We start from the raw sequence: 19,000 nt of genomic DNA on the forward strand, positions 1-19,000 counted from the left end.
GAGAGAGAGAGAGAGAGAGAGAGAGAGAGAGAGAGAGAGAGAGAGAGAGAGAGAGAGAGAGAGAGAGAGAGAGAGAGAGAGAGAGAGAGAGACGGCTGATAATGACCAAAGAGGAAAATTTTCAAAAGCACGTCATTATTCATCCAGGTTTGCTTATTTGGCATTTGCATCGGAGTACTCAGTTCATATATTCTCCCGTGATCTCAGGTTCAAATCACAATGTTGTACTGCGATGATTTATCCATCGTCCACAAAACGTCCTTATAATTGTTGCCAAAACACACTGATTCCTCCTCTTGTCTTTCTCTGACATGCGATACCACATCTCTTTAAAAGCTCGTGAGCACAATTTCCTTTCTCTCCCCCCCCCCCCCCACAATGTCAGCCCCATCCTTTTCCTCCTCCACCCTCTTCGTTTTTCCTCCTACCATCTAATTAAATGGTATCCAAGGTGCAGAAATTCTGGTGGAATTTGCACAAGAAGACCCGCAGCCCAGCATTCTTACGACACTCCCCGAGCCACAAAACCACGAAGCTAATCCCTGCGATACGGCTCGACAATGGAAACAATTTGTCTCAGCTCTGCGCTTAGCAACGAATTATCATTCGATAAAGGACAATCGTTTCCAAAAACGAGGTGCGCGAAGGTTAGATGTGAAGAGCAATGACAAAGAACTACGTCGATCATACGTTGCGAAGATAGCATGGGATGAACACGCGGGCACATATAAAACTGGGCACAAAGGAAATGTGGACCAAGGAGGTGGTGTGATCGAAAGGAAACATCTATTCGTGGATTATCCAATGGGACTCACCAAATGACTTTGTAAAAACTATGGAACTTCAATTAGGAGCGTGAACACACGCACGAACACACGCAAGCACACACACTATATATACACATCGCTGATCGCCACCAGGTCACCCATCATGAACACATGGTGTATAGATCAATTAGTGCCACCATCAGAACCAAAAGTGTTTATCCTTGGGATGTTTTATGTTATCGCTCAACAGAAAGAGCCATGTGGACGAAAATGCAACTTAGTTTATTGACTGTGATCAAAGTGTATTGGGGGTGATTGGGGGGAGGGACGATAATCTCGTCAACATGATATATAGCCAATTATCCATTTACATATTGTGTAAGCAAATACTGCAAGACAGTGATAATTCCCCACTTTTCCCCCCACCTTCCCTCAAATCGCAACCCTACCATGACCTACATACTGCCCTCCCTTCCCTTCACCCCAAATCATTTCTGCCGACCTTCTTCTCTGTTCTCCCTACCCCTACCCCTCCGACTCCCCTACAGTTTCTTTTCGGAAAATTCCTTTTTCTCAAACTTGCCCCTGTGCTCAACCCATCAATCGATCCTCTTATGTACAGAAAATAAGTCTGCCATGTTGTATTTATTGTGTGGTTTTTGGGTTTTCTTTGACCGGCTTGGTGCTGGCCTTCCCAAAGCCTTGTCGCATCTCCCTCAAGGGGTGGGCTCCATTCCTGTGGCTGCTCACGGCTGGGGCTTCAGTAATTTCGTGCACATCTCGGTGTGGGCACACAAATGTCAGGCCTGACCCACCAACATACGGAAAGAAAATTGGACCAATCCCTCATTCTCTCTGGTGCTGCTGACCCCGTTTATGAAAATGGCAAATGAATCCCTCACTCACCCCTACTATAGTATAGCGTTCATCATAAGAGCCATCTTTATCAGTAATGGAACAGATGCATGTGTGCTATATGTGTACACCTGTGTGTGTGTGTGTGTGTGTGTGTGTGTGTGTGTGTGTGTGTGTGTGTGTGTGTGTGTGTGTGTGTGTGTGTGTGTGTGTGTGTGTGTGTGTGTGTGTGTGTGTGTGTGTGTGTGTGTGTGTGTGTGTGTGTGTGTAGCATCACCTTTGGTGTACGTATTCCAGTATTACAAATCATCTTCCTTTATCTTTTGATATGGACAGCACAGTGCCCACCGAAGGTGGTCGGTCCGACAAGGGTACTCCCGCTAGAAATTGATAACTAAAGGACAATTTACAAATAACAAAAGTTCATACAACAGGTTGAATAACAAAGGTTCATCTTACATTAATCACGAAGGGCTAAAGTCTAAAAGGTCAGCAATACGTTGCTTCCCACGGAGGTTGGCACACCTTTGCCAACTTCCGCTTGATAAAACACATCATATAATCTAATAATGAAAAGTTAACTAACGTACATCTATCTAATTGGTTATGATGACTAGGATGAGGGAAATCAAGACACGGCTAAAATTTGCTCCAGAACTGTGGTCAGAGTACTTTAAAAAAAAAAAAATCTTCCAAACCTCACCAACAAGCTCATGCTAAAGTTTTGGAAGAGGAGGAAGTGTTACTAGATGTTTGGCAGCCTCACCGATGCTCCGGCCTTCTGTTACGTTCAACTTCTTGCCAGGGTTTTGCACTAGGCAATGGCTGGACATCAATGGATGCTTGCCGCTGAGTAAATAACCAGGAGCAGCAGGAAAGGAGAAACATCGAGAATGTCACATACTGCTCCAGTTTCTCATCTGACACATCATAATGCACACATACAAAACTTTTGAAGTCGTTTTAGGTGATTTTTGGCACCAAATGAAAGATGAATATATTTCAGTAGAACGATGTCCCCAAAAGACAAAATATCTGGCAATTAATTACACCTGCTGGTTGGCTTCAGCGTTGAATAGTGGGATCTTTGGAGCCTGGGACCCACAGGTCATCATGCAAGCCTCCTTGGTCTCAAAACGATTGCCGTTGCCATCACAACCACCGTACCAAAACCGATTGCACCCAGAGCTCTCGGGCACAAAAAACCACTTCACAGCAAAATCCTGACAAGAGCCAGGATCATTGGGAAGATTGCACATTCCGTGTCCTACATACCACAGGGCAAAGAAAATAAACTTAAAAAACAAACAATAAAACCACAGCCAATCGAACTGTCCAACACCGCAGCACCACAACTCACAAACCTCTTTCATTAGATGTTCTCTGCCTATGTGAAACTCCATAGCTCTCACTTATTAACTACAGCTGTTCGAAACTAGTAATGACAAATGTAGAAGTTACCCTGCCAGGTTAGAGCATGTACTAGGCCTGCATCTGTCCTGCTAACCTTGCTCCGAACTCATTGCACAGCAGCTTTTACAGAAAATACATTTAATGGAGCCACTTGGCAAGCTCTACCACCTGATTGCCTTTTGTCTTGAGGCACAGTAAGGCAGCCTGCTTCATCATAGCCAAGTGCTGAGCTCATGCCGTCGGGGCAACAGCCGTACGGAGAGTCCTGGCAATGCTGAACCAACATTGGTGATGGCAGACGCTGGTTGCTTCCTCTCCAATTGGTCGACCACTTATTTTCAGGGCAGTCGCTGCGATCGACCTCCTTCGCCGGTGTCATGCCATCGGCACAACAACCATACCTGAACGCATCAATGGTATGTTAAATTCAAGTTGCATGCAAGTCGGCTGTGACTTTAACACAAACTTCACTCAAACTTTTATGGATAGTATCTGCCCGATTTGTAGTGAGAAGGTGCACCGTAAGGACCTTGTTTGGTTGCAAGGTACAAGGCAGCCTTGATTGTTTGGACCCCTAGCCACAGTAATACCATCAGGACAGCAGCCAAAGTGGCTTCCGAGACAGTCTTCACGAGGTGGAATCACAACAGGTTGGTTGGGATGTGAATGACCTGTCAGAAAACGGTGTTATCGTCAACATAAAATTTTGATCAAAGCCTCCATATGCATTTACAGTATACTCCAAAAGCATAGCTAAATGTTGCTCTTTGCCCTGTCACTCTTCCCAAATGTATGTTTTCTGCTCACCTCGACTCCTTTGTTGCCCTTTATATACTAGCATGGATCGGATCGCTATGCTCGCCTCTCCACACACTCACGAAGTTGCAGAGAGTGACGTCACAGATTTGCTGTGTTGGCATGATTTACACCAATCATAACATAAACATTTATTTTCCACAAATGTATTTGTAATATTGATGATATATTTATTTGAAATTTTATTTGTGATACATGAAGGGCCCAGTGGTCTAAGTGGTCAAGGGTTTAAGCTATCTAATCTGTCTTAAGGGTGTAAGGGGTCAAAAATGTTGTAAATGTCTAAGGGGTTAAAACGGTCTTTGGGGTCTTTTGGTCTTCAGGGTATTTTGGGTCCTCGGGGTCTTTAGGGTCTTTTTGGGTCTTCGGTGACTTTTGGGTCTTCGGGGTATTGTGAGTCTTCAGGGTATTGTGTGTCTTCTGAGGTTTTTTGGGTGTTCAGGGTTTTTGGGGGTCTTCAGAGTATTTGGGATTTTTTGGGGTCTTCTGAGTTTTTTGGGGATCTTCAGAGTCTTTTAGGTCTTTGGGGTCTTCAGAGTCTTTTGGGTCTTGGGGGTCTTTTGGGGTCTTTTCTGGATCTTGGAGATCTTCAGGGTCTTGGGCGTGTTCCGGGGTCTTTTGCGCCTTAATGGTCCTCAGGGTCTTAGAGGATCTTCAAATGTCAAACGGGTCGAAAGGTACATTCCAGTAGTACGTAAATAATAGACATATAGTCACACGGCTGGACGGATGGATGGACAGACGGAGGGATGGAGGGAAGAAAGGGTGGATGGATGCACGCCGAGACCAAGCTCTTTTTATACATAGATGGAACCACTTCCCAGAATCTGTCGAGTCATGCCATCCCTCAAATGTTTTGAGATGGAGACACTTTACCATCTCAAACTCCCAGTTGACCCTGTGCCAGCCCCCGTCCACACCCATGACGTGCTCGATTCTCATTGACTTTTTCTCCTAGCTTTCCAGCCGCTGCGACCCCATCCTTACTTTATTCCCATCCTCATGGGGCAGTCTGAACCCTTACCCCCCACCCCCCACCTCCACCACACTTTATATTTTTCTTAAATCTGGTTGTCTTGTCTGTTTTGTCCCAATCAGCCTATTCAACCCTTGCCCGTTTCATTCTGCCTCACTACTCGTGAATTGAAGTCCTATCATCAGTTTCCCACCTCTTCTGTGGGCCTCAAACTTTATATTTAAAATACATTACCTTCATGAAGAGTGATTGTGTGAGACGGTGCTTTCTCTCCAGGAATTGCGCGACTCGGTACTTCTGTAAAAAAAAAGTAAAAATAAAAACACAAAAGAAAATAATGCAAGTTACAATTTGTCAATCGAGATCTACCAGTTAGCTACCTCCGCCACCGAAAGTGGATGGAGGTTATGTTTTCACTTCTGTCTCTGTCTGTCTGTGAGCACGATATCTCAAAAAGTTGTAGAGGAACTAAGACAAAATATGGTGGATGATTTGGGTAGGTGACAAGACAAACCTGATTCGATTTTGGTTGAGGTACGGATGCAGATCCGGCCTATCGGTGGGATTAAAAAACGTAAACTGTTCAGCCTGAAGGAGGTATGTGCCGTTCTAGCTCTATTGAGTGCTGCTCCAGTTTTTACAGTGATGTTACGGTGAAGGTCAGAGAGAAGCTTGCACATTTATTGCATGCAACACTAGGACCCATCAGGATACGTTTCCATGAGTTACATGAACATTAATCAACAATGAACAAATAAGCACAGCATTTTGGATATTCACCGACAATCTCACCACGACGAGCCACGTGTTCAGACTGGAACACAAAACAAACCCACCAATGTAACAATGTCAAAGATAAAGCGCTCTGCTTTGTCTCCGATAGGCTTGTGATGGTTCCATCTCTTGTGAGCATGTCCAAGAGTTAAAGTTGAACACATTAATGTGACAACTCCGATGATTTCTTAAAGATGAGAGGATGAGTGATGATCACCTTGTGAGAGAGTGCATCGCTGTGTGTTGCATGCCTCCAACTCGCGTGGACGTTGCTGGAAGCGGCACAACTTTGAATCTTGCAACACATACTCCTCGTCATAGCAGATGGCCTGTCTCTTGCGCATGCCACCACCGCAGCTTACGGAACACTGCGAAAAAGTGGTGCCAACATTTCAGATTGTAATGAAGTAACAAGTGTCCATCAGAATAACAACGACAACCAACAGGTACCTTTGATTTAATCATGAGTTTACTTCGGAGGAACTTTCATGTAGGAGGCCATAAGGTCCATCAAAGCTTGCAATACGATTTCCAACCTACAGTTGTTTGTCCGTGCTCCATCCTTTTTCATGCTGAATGTCAAGCAAGGAAGCAGCACGAACCATTTTAATGTCATTGATATGACTCAGCCGGATTTCGAACAGCCGATCTGCCAGGCTCAGAGTGGATGCTCCAACCATTAAACCAACAAATCCGGTTTTATCAGAGGTTGCAGCGAGATCTCATACAGCATCGCACGGTTATTTATATTAACAGTGAGCTAAAGATCATGGTGTAAGTTGTACATTAACCACATCTTGGTTAAACACAATAGGAGACATTGGTCTTCTTTTAAGTCAATTACAAAGATGGAGTCATCGGTGGATAAATCTGAGTACTGTATATGGAATTTGAACTTGCGATCTACACATGATGAAGGGAGCTAGGAATTCAGAGTAGAGCACCAAATTGGCCATCCAACTGAGCGAAGAAGGCAATTGAAGTACAAGCTATTAATATATATATATATATTTTTTGTTGTGGGCCGGGGGTCAGCTGAGAAGACCACCAGGGGGGAAGCTATCTCGGGTTCCCACCAGACTCCCCGGAATTGCAGGCAGTCGCACACGGATAATTCCATGATGCAGCGGGTCGCTAACCGACCGTGAACGCCAATAACTCAATCGCGTGACCTCGGGTCCTCCCATCTCTGGGTTAACCAGGTTACCTAATTAATCACATGATTTAATTACCGAGGAACACGCCCTCGGTATGCCTTTTCCGAACCGGATCACTTTACCAGACCGGATCACTTTACCGGATCGGATGCAGCCGAGCAACACTGCCAAGGATGTACCGACTAAAAGGAACAAATCGTTGGGAATAAAGTCCCGGCTAAGCTAGGATTCGGACCATGCTGGATCAATGAAAGAACAGACAAAAACGACATGGGACCATTTCTAATAATAATTCATTTACAAGCAGGCGAGGAAAGAAATGTGGCACAGTGAAGGTAGTTTTATTGTTGTGTGTAATGCAGGGATAGGAAGAAATGTGAGAGGTGCAGCAATATACAAGCAACTTACAAAAGCAGACACAGAGCAGAGTTATCCCGATATAATTATTGTACAATCTTAACTTAAACGAAGACAGACGCCAGGACACACACACACACACACACCCTCAATCATGCAAGTGAGGCTAGCAATAAGTGTAAACTTCTGAATATCTCCAGAAGCCTTTGCAAGACTTACCACACCCCAGGGGCCGACGTACCAGCGGATTTGATTGGTACACGGTCGTCCCCCTTGGCATTCTTCAATTCGCTGGGACATTCGTTCTGAGTTACACTCCGTATTGGACACAATGACGGGCCGGTCTGTTCCGATGCCTTCAACTTGACAAGTCATAGACCTCATTCGTGTACCTTTCCCACAGGTAACAGAGCACTGGGGGAAGGTTCATAAAGGTGGTTGGACAATGTTAGTTCGACAAGGGTGTCAGAGGCAAAATTGTTTTAGATTTAATGATTAAGACCTCATCAATTGACGGGACATTTCATCACTTTCGTCCAATGTACAATATTCTCCATTAGAATTGTACCTATTGTTCTTGCTCCTCCACGAGCCTCGACTTTGTATGCAAAAATATATATCTACCTTTATGTAAATGCAAAATGAACATTTGTGTCTGAACAGGGTAAATGTAACCACAACATGTACAATGCTGAATGATACCTCATTTAAGAGCTCTTGGGTTCAGACAGTGAATGCTATTGATTGTAAACTTATTGAGGTTTACAGCTATTGATATTCATGCAATTTCGAGTTATATTCATGTATGTTGCGCACGTAGTCGTTGGTTTGCACACATTCCAGATGTAAAAAAAACTTAACCACAAACTATTCAGTCAATTCTGTGGACATGGAATTACCTTTCCGTAAATTCACTTCACCGAGAAACCTTAGCAGTCTTAACAGTAAGTGACGATTATGCTGTCAAAGGAAAATCATAACAAACTCCATCAATATTTCACACTCTGGGAACGAATTCCCTAACAAACAGAAACTCGGACTCCTTACTAATACTTACACGATATTTTCTTGCACATGTGAGGAGTGTGTGTGTGTGGGTGTCTGTCTATATCAACCTGTGTGTCTGTATATGCGTCTATCTATCCATCTCTCTGTCTACTTTAGAACACCCTTGTGTAATCTCTGTGGAATGCAATTTCGTGTTGTCTGTCGGGGTATTTAACTATCTGATATAAGAATGTGTGATTGATGTAAGAATGCACTTTTCCTTTTATCAGGTGGAAAGGTGGGAAGAGGACAGGGGATTGAGGTTCGGAAGTGGTGGAGAGAGCAAAAATGGGCCAGAGTTGGAAGGGAGATGTTGAGACTTGGAAGGGGGGGGGGAGAGAAAAAAATGAGACGGAGTTGTGAGGGGATGTCGAGACTGAGTTTTAGGACATTTGGTGGGGAGGGGGAGGTTGAGGTGTTGTGGTGGGTGGAGGTGGAGGTGAAGGAGTTGAGGGGTTGTGGTGGGGTGAGGTTGGGAGGTGGAAGTGAAGGAGTCGAGGAGCAGGAGGGAGATTGAAGCCTTCAGGTTGGGAGTGGGAGGTTGAGGACTCGGGGTTTGGGAGTGGGGCTTGTTGACTTGGGGTTTTGGAGAAGGATTTGAAGACTTGAGGTTGAAATGGTGGGGGGTGGGGATTGAGGACTTGAAGTCACATTTTACATTATGCGGAATTTGCACTGGTCCCTGCCATTATGTTGTCAAAAGGACATTCCATTCAAACTCCAGAAATATTCCACCCTCTATTGCAAACTAATTCCTTTGTAACAGGCCGATGAAACCGTGTTATCTGCCTGTGCGTGTGTGTGTGTGTGTGTGTGTGTGTGTGTGTGTGTGTGTGTGTGTGTGTGTGTGTGTGTGTGTGTGTGTGTGTGTGTGTGTGTGTGTGTGTGTGTGTATAAAGACCCACCTACATCTCTCATCTGTGAATGGAGGGAATAGCCAATCAGCTCTCACCTAATCGACTCCACCCAGGTGGCTAAGATTACATAAATGATTGACCCATCCCACACTGTTCTAGATGAATAAGCTGTGTAAATCAACCCAAGAAGACTTACTCAAGGTAAGTGCAACGCTGTTTTGAACCCTTCCCAGAGTTCCTCAACAACTAGAAAGGCGTCCGCACATCGTACACACATGAGAATCCCAATGCTATACACCACCTCAACTACCGGACCAGTTTCATCACTTATTGGCGAGTCATCAGTGATCGCGGAGACAGCAATGCAACTCACTATCTGTGGACGAAATATATATATATATATATATATATATATATATATATATATATATATATATATATATATATATATATATATATATGCATATATATATATATATATATATACATATGCATATATATATATATATACATATGCATATATATATATATATATACATATGCATATATATATATATATATACATATGCATATATATATACATATATGCATATATATATACATATATGCATATATATATACATATATGCATATATATATACATATGCATATATATATGCATATATATATACATATGCATATATATATACATATATATATATACATATATATATACATATGCATATATATACATATGCATATATATACATATGCATATATATATATATATATATATATATATATATATATATATATATATATATATATATATTTATATATATATATATATCTACCGGGCGTAGTGGCGTGCGCCTGTAATCTGGCTACTCGGAGGCATGGGTTGGAGGATCGCTTGAGGACGGGAGCTCTGCACTGGGCCGCGCTATGAGAGGGTGTAGGGCAGCCCGGAATCATGGTGAAACCCAATCCTTATCCCTGTGTCATAAGAGGCGACCAGGGTTGCGTGAGAAAGGGCATCTGGCTTAAAACCTATGCCAAATCAGTATGCGGATCATAACGAATGATCCGCTGTGGCAACCCCTAACGGAGCAGCCGAAAGACGAACAACATATATACATATATACACACACACACACACACACACACACACACACACACACACACACACACACACACACACACACACACACACACACACACACACACACACACACACACACACACACACACACACACACACACACACACATACACGCACCTCCTGACCGTTATGGTGAGCATTGCCATGGATGATGTGTCACACGGTAAAACTAGAAACGACAAAGAAGAACAATCCCTTTAATAATGTGATGTGTTTTTAATGACGTGATGGTGATGTGTTTTTAAGAACGTGGTGATGTGATTTTAATAACGTGGTGATGTGATTTTAATAACGTGGTGATGTGATTTTAATGCCGTGGTGACGAGGTGGTTTTAATAACGTGGTGATGAGCTGGTTTTAATAACGTGGTGATGAGGTGGTTTTAATAACGTGGTGATGAGGTGGTTTTTATAACGTGGTGATGAGGTGGTTTTACTAACCTAGTGATGTGTTTTTAACAGCGTGGTGATGTGTTTTTAACAGCGTGGTGATGTGTTTTTAACAGCGTGGTGATGTGTTTTTAACAGCGTGGTGATGTGTTTTTAACAGCGTGGTGATGTGTTTTTAACAGCGTGGTGATGTGTTTTTAACAGCGTGGTGATGTGTTTTTAACAGCGTGGTGATGTGTTTTTAACAGCGTGGTGATGTGTTTTTAACAGCGTGGTGATGTGTTTTTAACAGCGTGGTGATGTGTTTTTAACAGCGTGGTGATGTGTTTTTAACAGCGTGGTGATGTGTTTTTAACAGCGTGGTGCTGTGTTTTTAACAGCGTGGTGATGTGTTTTTAACAGCGTGGTGATGTGTTTTTAACAGCGTGGTGATGTGTTTTTAACAGCGTGGTGATGTGTTTTTAACAGCGTGGTGATGTGTTTTTAACAGCGTGGTGATGTGTTTTTAACAGCGTGGTGATGTGTTTTTAACAGCGTGGTGATGTGTTTTTAACAGCGTGGTGATGTGTTTTTAACAGCGTGGTGATGTGTTTTTAACAGCGTGGTGATGTGTTTTTAACAGCGTGGTGATGTGCTTTTAACAACGTGGTGATGTGCTTATTTAACAACGTGGTGATGTGCTTTTAACAACGTGGTGATGTGCTTATTTAACAACGTGGTGATGTGCTTTTAACAACGTGGTGATGTGCTTTTAACAACGTGGTGATGTGCTTTTAACAACGTGGTGATGTGCTTTTAACAACGTGGTGATGTGCTTTTAACAACATGGTGATGTGCTTTTAACAACGTGGTGATGTGCTTTTAACAACGTGGTGATGTGCTTTTAATAACGTGGTGATGTGTTTTTAATAACGTGATGTGTTTTTAATAACGTGGTGATGTGCTTTTAATAACGTGGTGATGTGTTTTTAATAACGTGGTGATGTGTTTTTAATAACGTGGTGATGTGTTTTTAATAACGTGGTGATGTGTTTTTAATAACGTGGTGATGTGTTTTTAATAACGTGGTGATGTGTTTTTAATAACGTGGTGATGTGTTGTTTATGACGTGGTAGTGAGATGTTTTTCGTAATGTGATGTGTTTTTATGACATGGTGGTGAGATGTTTTTCATAATGTGGTGATGTGTTCCTAATAATGTGGTGATGTGTTTTTAATGACATGGTTATGTGTATTTAATGAAGTGGTGATGTGTATTTAATGAAGTGGTGATGTGTTTCTAATAACGTGATGATGTGTTTTTAATAACATGGTGATGTGATTTTAATGATGTGGTGGTGAGATGTTTTAATAACGTGGTGATGTTTTTAATAATGTGGTGAGATGTTTTTAATAATGTGGTGATGTGTTTTAATGACGTAGCGGTGAGATGTTTTTAATAATGTGGTGATGTGTTTTTAATAATGTGGTGATGTGTTTTTAATGACATGGTTGTGAGATGTTTTTAATAATGTGGTGATGAGATGTTTTTAATAATGTGGTGGTGTTTTTCAAGGACGTGGTGGTGAGATTTTTTAAATAATGTGGTGATGTGTTTTTAATAACATGGTGATGTGTTTTAAATAACGTGGTGATATGTTTTTAATGACGTGGTGGTGAGGTGTTTTACTAACGTGGTGATGTGTTTTTAATAACGTGATGATGTGTTTTGAATAACGTGGTGATGTGTTTTAATAACGTGGTGATGTGTTTTTAATAACGTGTTGATGTGTTTTGAATAACGTGGTGAATGTGTTTTTCATAACGTGGCGATGTTTGTTCCAATACAAATACCGCCACATTACCAATACATATATATTGTTGCGGTTCTGCAAAACCACATGCCTCTACAGCAATGGCACCAAACATGCAGTGATCCCCAAGGAGTTATTTCATTAGTCTTCATGTAGTTAGTCCTCCCCTCATGTCTAGTGGGTTAATGGGACAAAGTGCATTGCGTGGGAGTCGTAGTTAGATCTAATAAATATCTCCTGGATTCGTACTCTGACTTCCACCCTAACCATTTCCTTTCAGCCATAGTACACAACAAGCATGTAAGCACACACGCCACTCAATAGATAACTGTTTAATAAGCACATCACGATGCCTCCCATGGCTCAGATAATCCCCGTTGCACACAACAACCTGCCCCAGGAATTTGCATGCCATTTTCCATTCAAATCTGCATGCCAATTCCTAACCGGCACCTTCTCCTCAACTCAACTCGCTCACCAGATCTCACCACTTTAATCACAAATGCTCCCGCACATGGGGAATATATTCCCACACCCCTTCGTACCTCCGCATCGCTACAATTTGCCTCTCTATTTCGAGCACCGCGTGGCGTCGGCCATTGTCCTTGATGCCGTGCGTTGCTCTACCACGCTACGGCTGTTGTGTGGCTCCACCGCATCTCACCGGAAACATCCCGAGTGAGCGTCCGGAATTGTTGCAGCCCTCATCCAGTCGTCAGACCACGGCAAAACCGTAAGCAACGAGGAGGGGTCACAGGAAATGCAATCCTGGAGTTTGGTTCAGGTCCCGGGTGTGCATTTTGGCTTGTGAAGGAGCCCGTGATTGTTGAATAAGTCCACTACCATCCAACATACAGACTACACTCGGTGCACATTCGGGGCCAGGGTGCCGGCTCGGGGAGCATACTCCCCAAGTTAAGTCGGGAGATCCGAGCCGTGCCGAAGTTGGTGGTCATCTGGCGGGGCATGGTTCGGGCTGCTCTGGCCCAATAGAGGAGCAGGATTTGGGCCACAGCACGTCGCTTTCCAGTCCTCACCCTACCCTTCGCCTGGGGCTTATAAAAGGGGGTAGCACGGAGCCGTCAAAAAAAAGAGCTTCTTCTTCGAGAACATCATCCGTGTGCGACTGCCATCCTTCATGATTCCCTGCTGAGCTGTCGACGTGCCGCCACCCCTGTGAAGCCAGACAAGCCCACTGCCGGCCACAGACGGCAGACCAGTGTGCGCATGTTGTCACGAGCCCCGGCAAATAAATAAGGAGATAACGCGCCATATCACGAGGTGGGAACACTCAGGCGGAGTGTTCCACAGAGGTACACGCTTACCCATACAGACATTTACATAGTTAGGTTAGGGATCTTCCTTCTCGCGCATCTATTTTCCTCTCTCTATATACACCCCTCTATTCTGTCTACTGTGGATGCACAAAGAAGAACGCATTCTAACTCGCAATCCCATTTTTCTCTGGCACGACACCGCATTCCTCACATGACATACATCGCACAACCCCACTCCCACACCGTCGAGACCAGTATCTTTCCAACTACCCCTCCATAAGCGTCCTGGGCTGCGTTGGTCAGCCGACCATGTCAGGTATTTAGAGGGTGCTCATCCTCACCTTTCTCTTTCTTTAACTTTCCGTGTGTGTGTGTGTGTGTGTGTGTGTGTGTGTGTGTGTGTGTGTGTGTGTGTGTGTGTGTGTGTGTGTGTGTGTGTGTGTGTGTGTGTGTGTGTGTGTGAGATGGCGCCAGTCCTAGATTAAGTAAGATTGTAGAAGAATGTTTGGATAATCCTGCTCTGTGTCTCTTTTGTAAGTTGTCTTTTGCCGCACCCCACAAATTCCTTGCTACCTCCGACTGTGCATATAATATAGAAATGTTCCCAGCTCGTTTTCATGTTTTCTTCCATTGGTCCAGCATGACCCACATCCTAGTTTAGCAAGGACGTTATTCCCCAATGTTCTGTTTCCGAGCCGGTACGTGGTTGGCAATTCCGCTCGGCTGCATCTGATTTGGTGAGGTGATCCGGTTTAAGCAAGTGCGTACCAAGGGCGTGTTCCTCGGTAATTAGATCACATGACCTTTAGGTAAACGGTATTTATTAGACGGAGGATCCTAAGTCATGTGGTCAAGTTATTGCCGTTCGCGGTCGATTAGTGACCCGCCGCGTCACAAAGTCTTTCGTGTGTGAAGGCCTGTGATTCCAGTGAGTCTGGTGGGAACCCAAGGTAGTTCACCCCTCGTGGTCTTTGCCCCTGACCCCGTGTCTGCAACAATATATATATATATATATATATATATATATATATATATATATATATATATATATATATATATATATATATATATCTATATATATATATATATCTCTATTATAATACCAAGCTTGCACACTAAAAACTCGGCTCGCCGTCACACGATCCCTCGATCCCTATTAAATTGCTGTGGCACTTAGGGGACATGCCGACAATGTTTGGGAAGTCTTGGTGTTCCATAGTACCACTTGCATTTTGCACAATGCGTATTTTTGTCATTCCCCGTGTACGGTCTGTCGTCTGCTACCAGCTATGTTGTACTGCTATCCCGTGCATGTGCACGGGTATCGCTAGTATATATATATATATATATATATATATATATATATATATATATATATATATATATATATATATATATATATATATGTAATGAAAGGGGCACATTGACTCAAATGTAGATAGACTCTATGGCTCTGTTCCTCATTGCACGGCCCACGAGCCACTGGTGGCCCCTGGCATCTTAAAGTGTGGCCCCTGACGTGCGTCCGATAATACACAAATGTGAAAACACCCTCTCATAATTTGCCATAAATGCTATCAAATTGATCAAATCGCTTCAAATGAGTGTTTTAATGCAAAGCATAAGAGTAACATCACTACAACAGTAGATGGCAGTATACAAACAATTATGCTTGCAGCAGAGTAAACCAGAACGAAGAAGAGTGCGTATGCCGGGGACGAATAGCAGCGATTACAGAGTTCTGTAGATGGGTGTGGCGGCTGTCACACTGATGTCTTGTCAGAAAAAATGGCCCCCCTCTAAAAAAAATTAAAAAATACTGAAGATCACTGCTCTACGGTCGATGCAATGGTTGAGCTGCAAGAATCACAGTGCACAAACGGCCTTAGCTTTCACCTCTTTTGCTTTCTCAAATCCTGCTCTCCTATCTCGCATGTGCTTTGTTTTGTAAATTTTGTAAATATCTATTCATTAAAGTAACACATCATCTCATCACAAAGCAACTGATAGGAGAAAGACATACTTATCTACATGTGTGTGTATGAACATTTATATGTTGATTCATGTATTTATCACATGGAGTTAAATTAATTTTCTTTCTGAGTATGATGGCAACAACAACTGGAACAACTCATTATACAGTCCAAGCTGAAACTATAATTCATATATTGTGTTTGAAGTGTCTCTGGAACTCAAACCTGAGACCAATCACCAAAGACCCACTCTGGTGACCTGCAAGGCCCCAGGTTGCACGGTTGGATTCTGGCCGGCATGGTACGATCATCACAGCCGTATCGCTTTCCACACGTCACCTCTCTTGTCTGATCTCCTGGGCCACACTCAGCTGAGCACTGTGGGGATAATTGCATGGGATGAACGTGTCTTCAAAATGTCTGGGATTGTTGTTTAGGAAAACATTTTATCATTTGGGATTCCATCAAATTGTTTTGAAATCGATCAACACTTGTAGTCATCATGCAATTGTAGCAGAGTGATAGAAATTTGACTTGCACTTTTAAAAATTTATTTTGTACAAGTAAATACACCCAGTGGCTTCGCTGATGGGAATATTAAGGGGTAGAGTGGTGGTGGTTGGGTGGGGGGGGGGCGAAAGAGGGAGAGGAGGGAAAGATTATATGGAGGGAGAGATCATTCCAGGAATAGAAGGCAAGTTGTTTCAGAACAACTACCTCACGACAGGATTCAGTGCCTCATGGGTGGGAAGAAGTGTAGGATAACTGAAGATGAAATGGGATGAATGTACGTGTGTGAGAGGGAGCAGGTTTCTGTCGAAGAATTCCTAGGCTAAGTTAATATCAGGGGCAGTAGATATGAAAGACCAGTCCAGAAGAGAGATGGTTGCTTGCAGTACCGACTGATCTGCCTGAGTGAACTGCCAAAACTCGCCGGCGTTGAGACAGCTCTCTGTGAATAGCCAGAGAGATGTTGACTTTGAAAACCATGATCATATGAGCCAATTGGAGCAGAGAAGAGCAGGAGACTTTTGCAGCAAAGTTCGTCATCACCATGCCAAGAAGGGGGGATTTGCCATTGTGAGAAATTCAGGTCAGAAAGTTCACAGATTGAGTCGGTCCCATAGAGTCATAGAAGTCTTTTACTGAAGTGCCATGGCTGGTGAGAAGAGATACCAACACCAAGCCAAGTTTCATGGTGACAATTGAATTCGTCACATATGAGGAAGAGAGAGTTGGGATGAGTGGTTAAAAGTTGGTCCATGTTGTCTGAGAGATAGGTGTATGTGGAGTCAACACTGTTTGGAGGACGGTACAACACACAGACAAAGAAGAGGTGGGAGTGGAAGGGAAGTCGCAGCCAAAGGTACTACTGGAGATTGGGAGATGTAAGATCTGTACAAGGGAGTGAGAAATTGAGATTTGATGAGACAGCAACTCCGCCACCAAGATGGGCTTCAGACTGATCACATCAGAAGTAGAGCCAAGACCAGGGAGAGACAGTAAGGAGTCAGGGACATCCTGTGTGAGGAAGGACTGTGTTAAACAGATGATGTCCAGGCTGTCAGCAGCTGTCTGGATTGAGAGATCTGTCAAGTTGGAGTGGAGGCCTCAGATGTTTGAGATCCACACAGTGAGGGACAAGTGGGAGAGTTGGGGGTGAGGAGGAGGCTGGAAAGGTGTGAGCTGGAAGGGAAGATGGGAGAGGGTTGGACAGGGGGGAGATGGGAGGGGTAGGACGAGGGGCGAGATGGGAGGGGGTGATATGAGGGGGTGAGAGAATTGCTGGTGCAAGAGAGAGGGTTGGGGAGATAGAGAGCCGAGAGCGAAGGAGAATTTGAGGGTCTGGGGTGGGGTGGGAGGCAGGAAAACAGCCGGCATGGGGGGGGGATGAGGAGAGTCTGTGGGCCAGTGGGCAGGAGGGCCAGGGAGTGGCAGAAGAACGGCTGGGGCGAGGGGCAGGAGAACAGCCAGTGTGGGGGGGATGAGGAGAGCCTGTGGGCCAGTGGGAAGGAGGGCCAGGGAGTTGCAGCAGAACTGCCGGGGCGGGGGGCAGGAGAATCACCATTGTGGGGGTGGGGGGCAGTGGCTCAGCCAGGGAGGCAGGGAGGGAGGTACGGTTGGACCAGATCAACAACAATTGAACCCCACACTCCCCAATCCCAAGGGGCTGGTAAGCAAGACAAACCCCAGCCATACAGCCTTTCCACCAGAACACAAACACCCAGGGATAAAGCGCGATATCACACCACTCGGATCTGGACATAGTCAGAGACGCCATTTGGAGCGATGCACCCACTGGGACGTCCAATACTCTTTGATGAGTTTTCACACAACTATCCAAAAAGGCCATTTTGACATTTCTAAAGCATGGTTAAGTTGGGGACGGGGGGGGGGGGAGCAGCAGTGACTGCAGAAAATGTTCGAATAAAGCCCTTTTCACACTGTTAAGCATCACAATAGTTTCAAGTCAATGGATTACACATCCGTCTTGTTGAAGAAGATATTCCCTGATTCTGAGGCAGCCCGAAAAATTTTCCAAGTGCCTGAACCAAGAAGGAAGCGATTGTTAACTCTACTTGCACGGCATTCTTTTGACGCTGCTCTGAAAACGTTTGAAGGAAATAACGTAGTTTACTGCGGAGTTGCTACAGATGGAATCCATCACAGTTCAGTGAAAATACTTCCAGTAATAATTCAGTATTTCCACTGTAAGAATGGAGGTTTGCAGTGAAAACCAATTGAGGTCCAGAACGCACCTCATGAGACTGACAACACGATTACTCAATATGTCAAGGAAACTCTTGAAAAGAACATAACTTCCCTGAACTTTCATTAAGCTTAGTTATTCTTATTGCATTCACTTAATATAATTTATGAGTAATAACCTCAAGTTGTTCACGCTATGGACGCATGCAAACATGAGTAACCGTGTTGTGCAGGACTCGTATTCGCTCTCCCCACTCGTCAAAAGGATCCTTCACATTTACTTTTGGTAAGTTAACTTTGGGATAGTTATGTATCAAAATACCTAATTATTATGCATAAATGATATTAAGGGAATTATAATCAGAATAACTAAACTTACGAGAAGTAATGACGCAAGACGTGACGTAATATGCAAGTATAAACCAATGAGATCCAGTGACGTCGAGGACACATCCACAAGTCCCGCCACAATATAATTAAGAATTTCATTTAGCGATAATCATCATTATTAATGGTCATAAATAAACCAAGTAGCCTATGTTCAAAAGGAGGTCCAATTTGTTCAACATGATGATATGTCAAGTTTGGTGACAATTGGCTGAGTAACTTGGGCGTGATTGGTGTTTCCCACAGAAAGAGGCAGACAGACAGACAATTAAACATAGAGAAAATGACTTTTATTTATAAGATATAGATTAGC

At 43.6% G+C, this 19,000-nt stretch overlaps 1 protein-coding gene across 13 annotated transcripts in view; it reads right to left on the bottom strand.

The window, feature by feature from the left end:
* The window catches only part of LOC147020629 (papilin-like), a 210,456-nt gene that overhangs the window by 69,424 nt on the left and 122,032 nt on the right, over window positions 1–19,000 (bottom strand). For all 13 annotated transcript variants that reach the window (XR_015061900.1, XM_085896135.1, XM_085896136.1 and 10 more), the window contains 8 exons: window positions 15,817–15,969; window positions 7,335–7,529; window positions 5,819–5,969; window positions 5,062–5,124; window positions 3,565–3,706; window positions 3,204–3,436; window positions 2,675–2,889; window positions 2,389–2,471 (listed from right to left, as the gene is read on the bottom strand). Coding sequence is in view for 12 of the 13 variants with exons in the window: in XM_085896135.1 (XP_085752261.1) it covers window positions 2,389–2,471; window positions 2,675–2,889; window positions 3,204–3,436; window positions 3,565–3,706; window positions 5,062–5,124; window positions 5,819–5,969; window positions 7,335–7,529; window positions 15,817–15,969 (1,235 nt within the window). In the remaining variant the exon portion in view is untranslated. The remainder of the gene's footprint in view (window positions 1–2,388; window positions 2,472–2,674; window positions 2,890–3,203; window positions 3,437–3,564; window positions 3,707–5,061; window positions 5,125–5,818; window positions 5,970–7,334; window positions 7,530–15,816; window positions 15,970–19,000) is intronic.

The sequence above is a fragment of the Eptatretus burgeri genome, chromosome 9 (genome assembly GCF_056783735.1).
Source record: "Eptatretus burgeri isolate ZD-2024b chromosome 9, Ebu_testis_v1, whole genome shotgun sequence".
Classification (NCBI taxonomy): domain Eukaryota; kingdom Metazoa; phylum Chordata; class Myxini; order Myxiniformes; family Myxinidae; genus Eptatretus; species Eptatretus burgeri.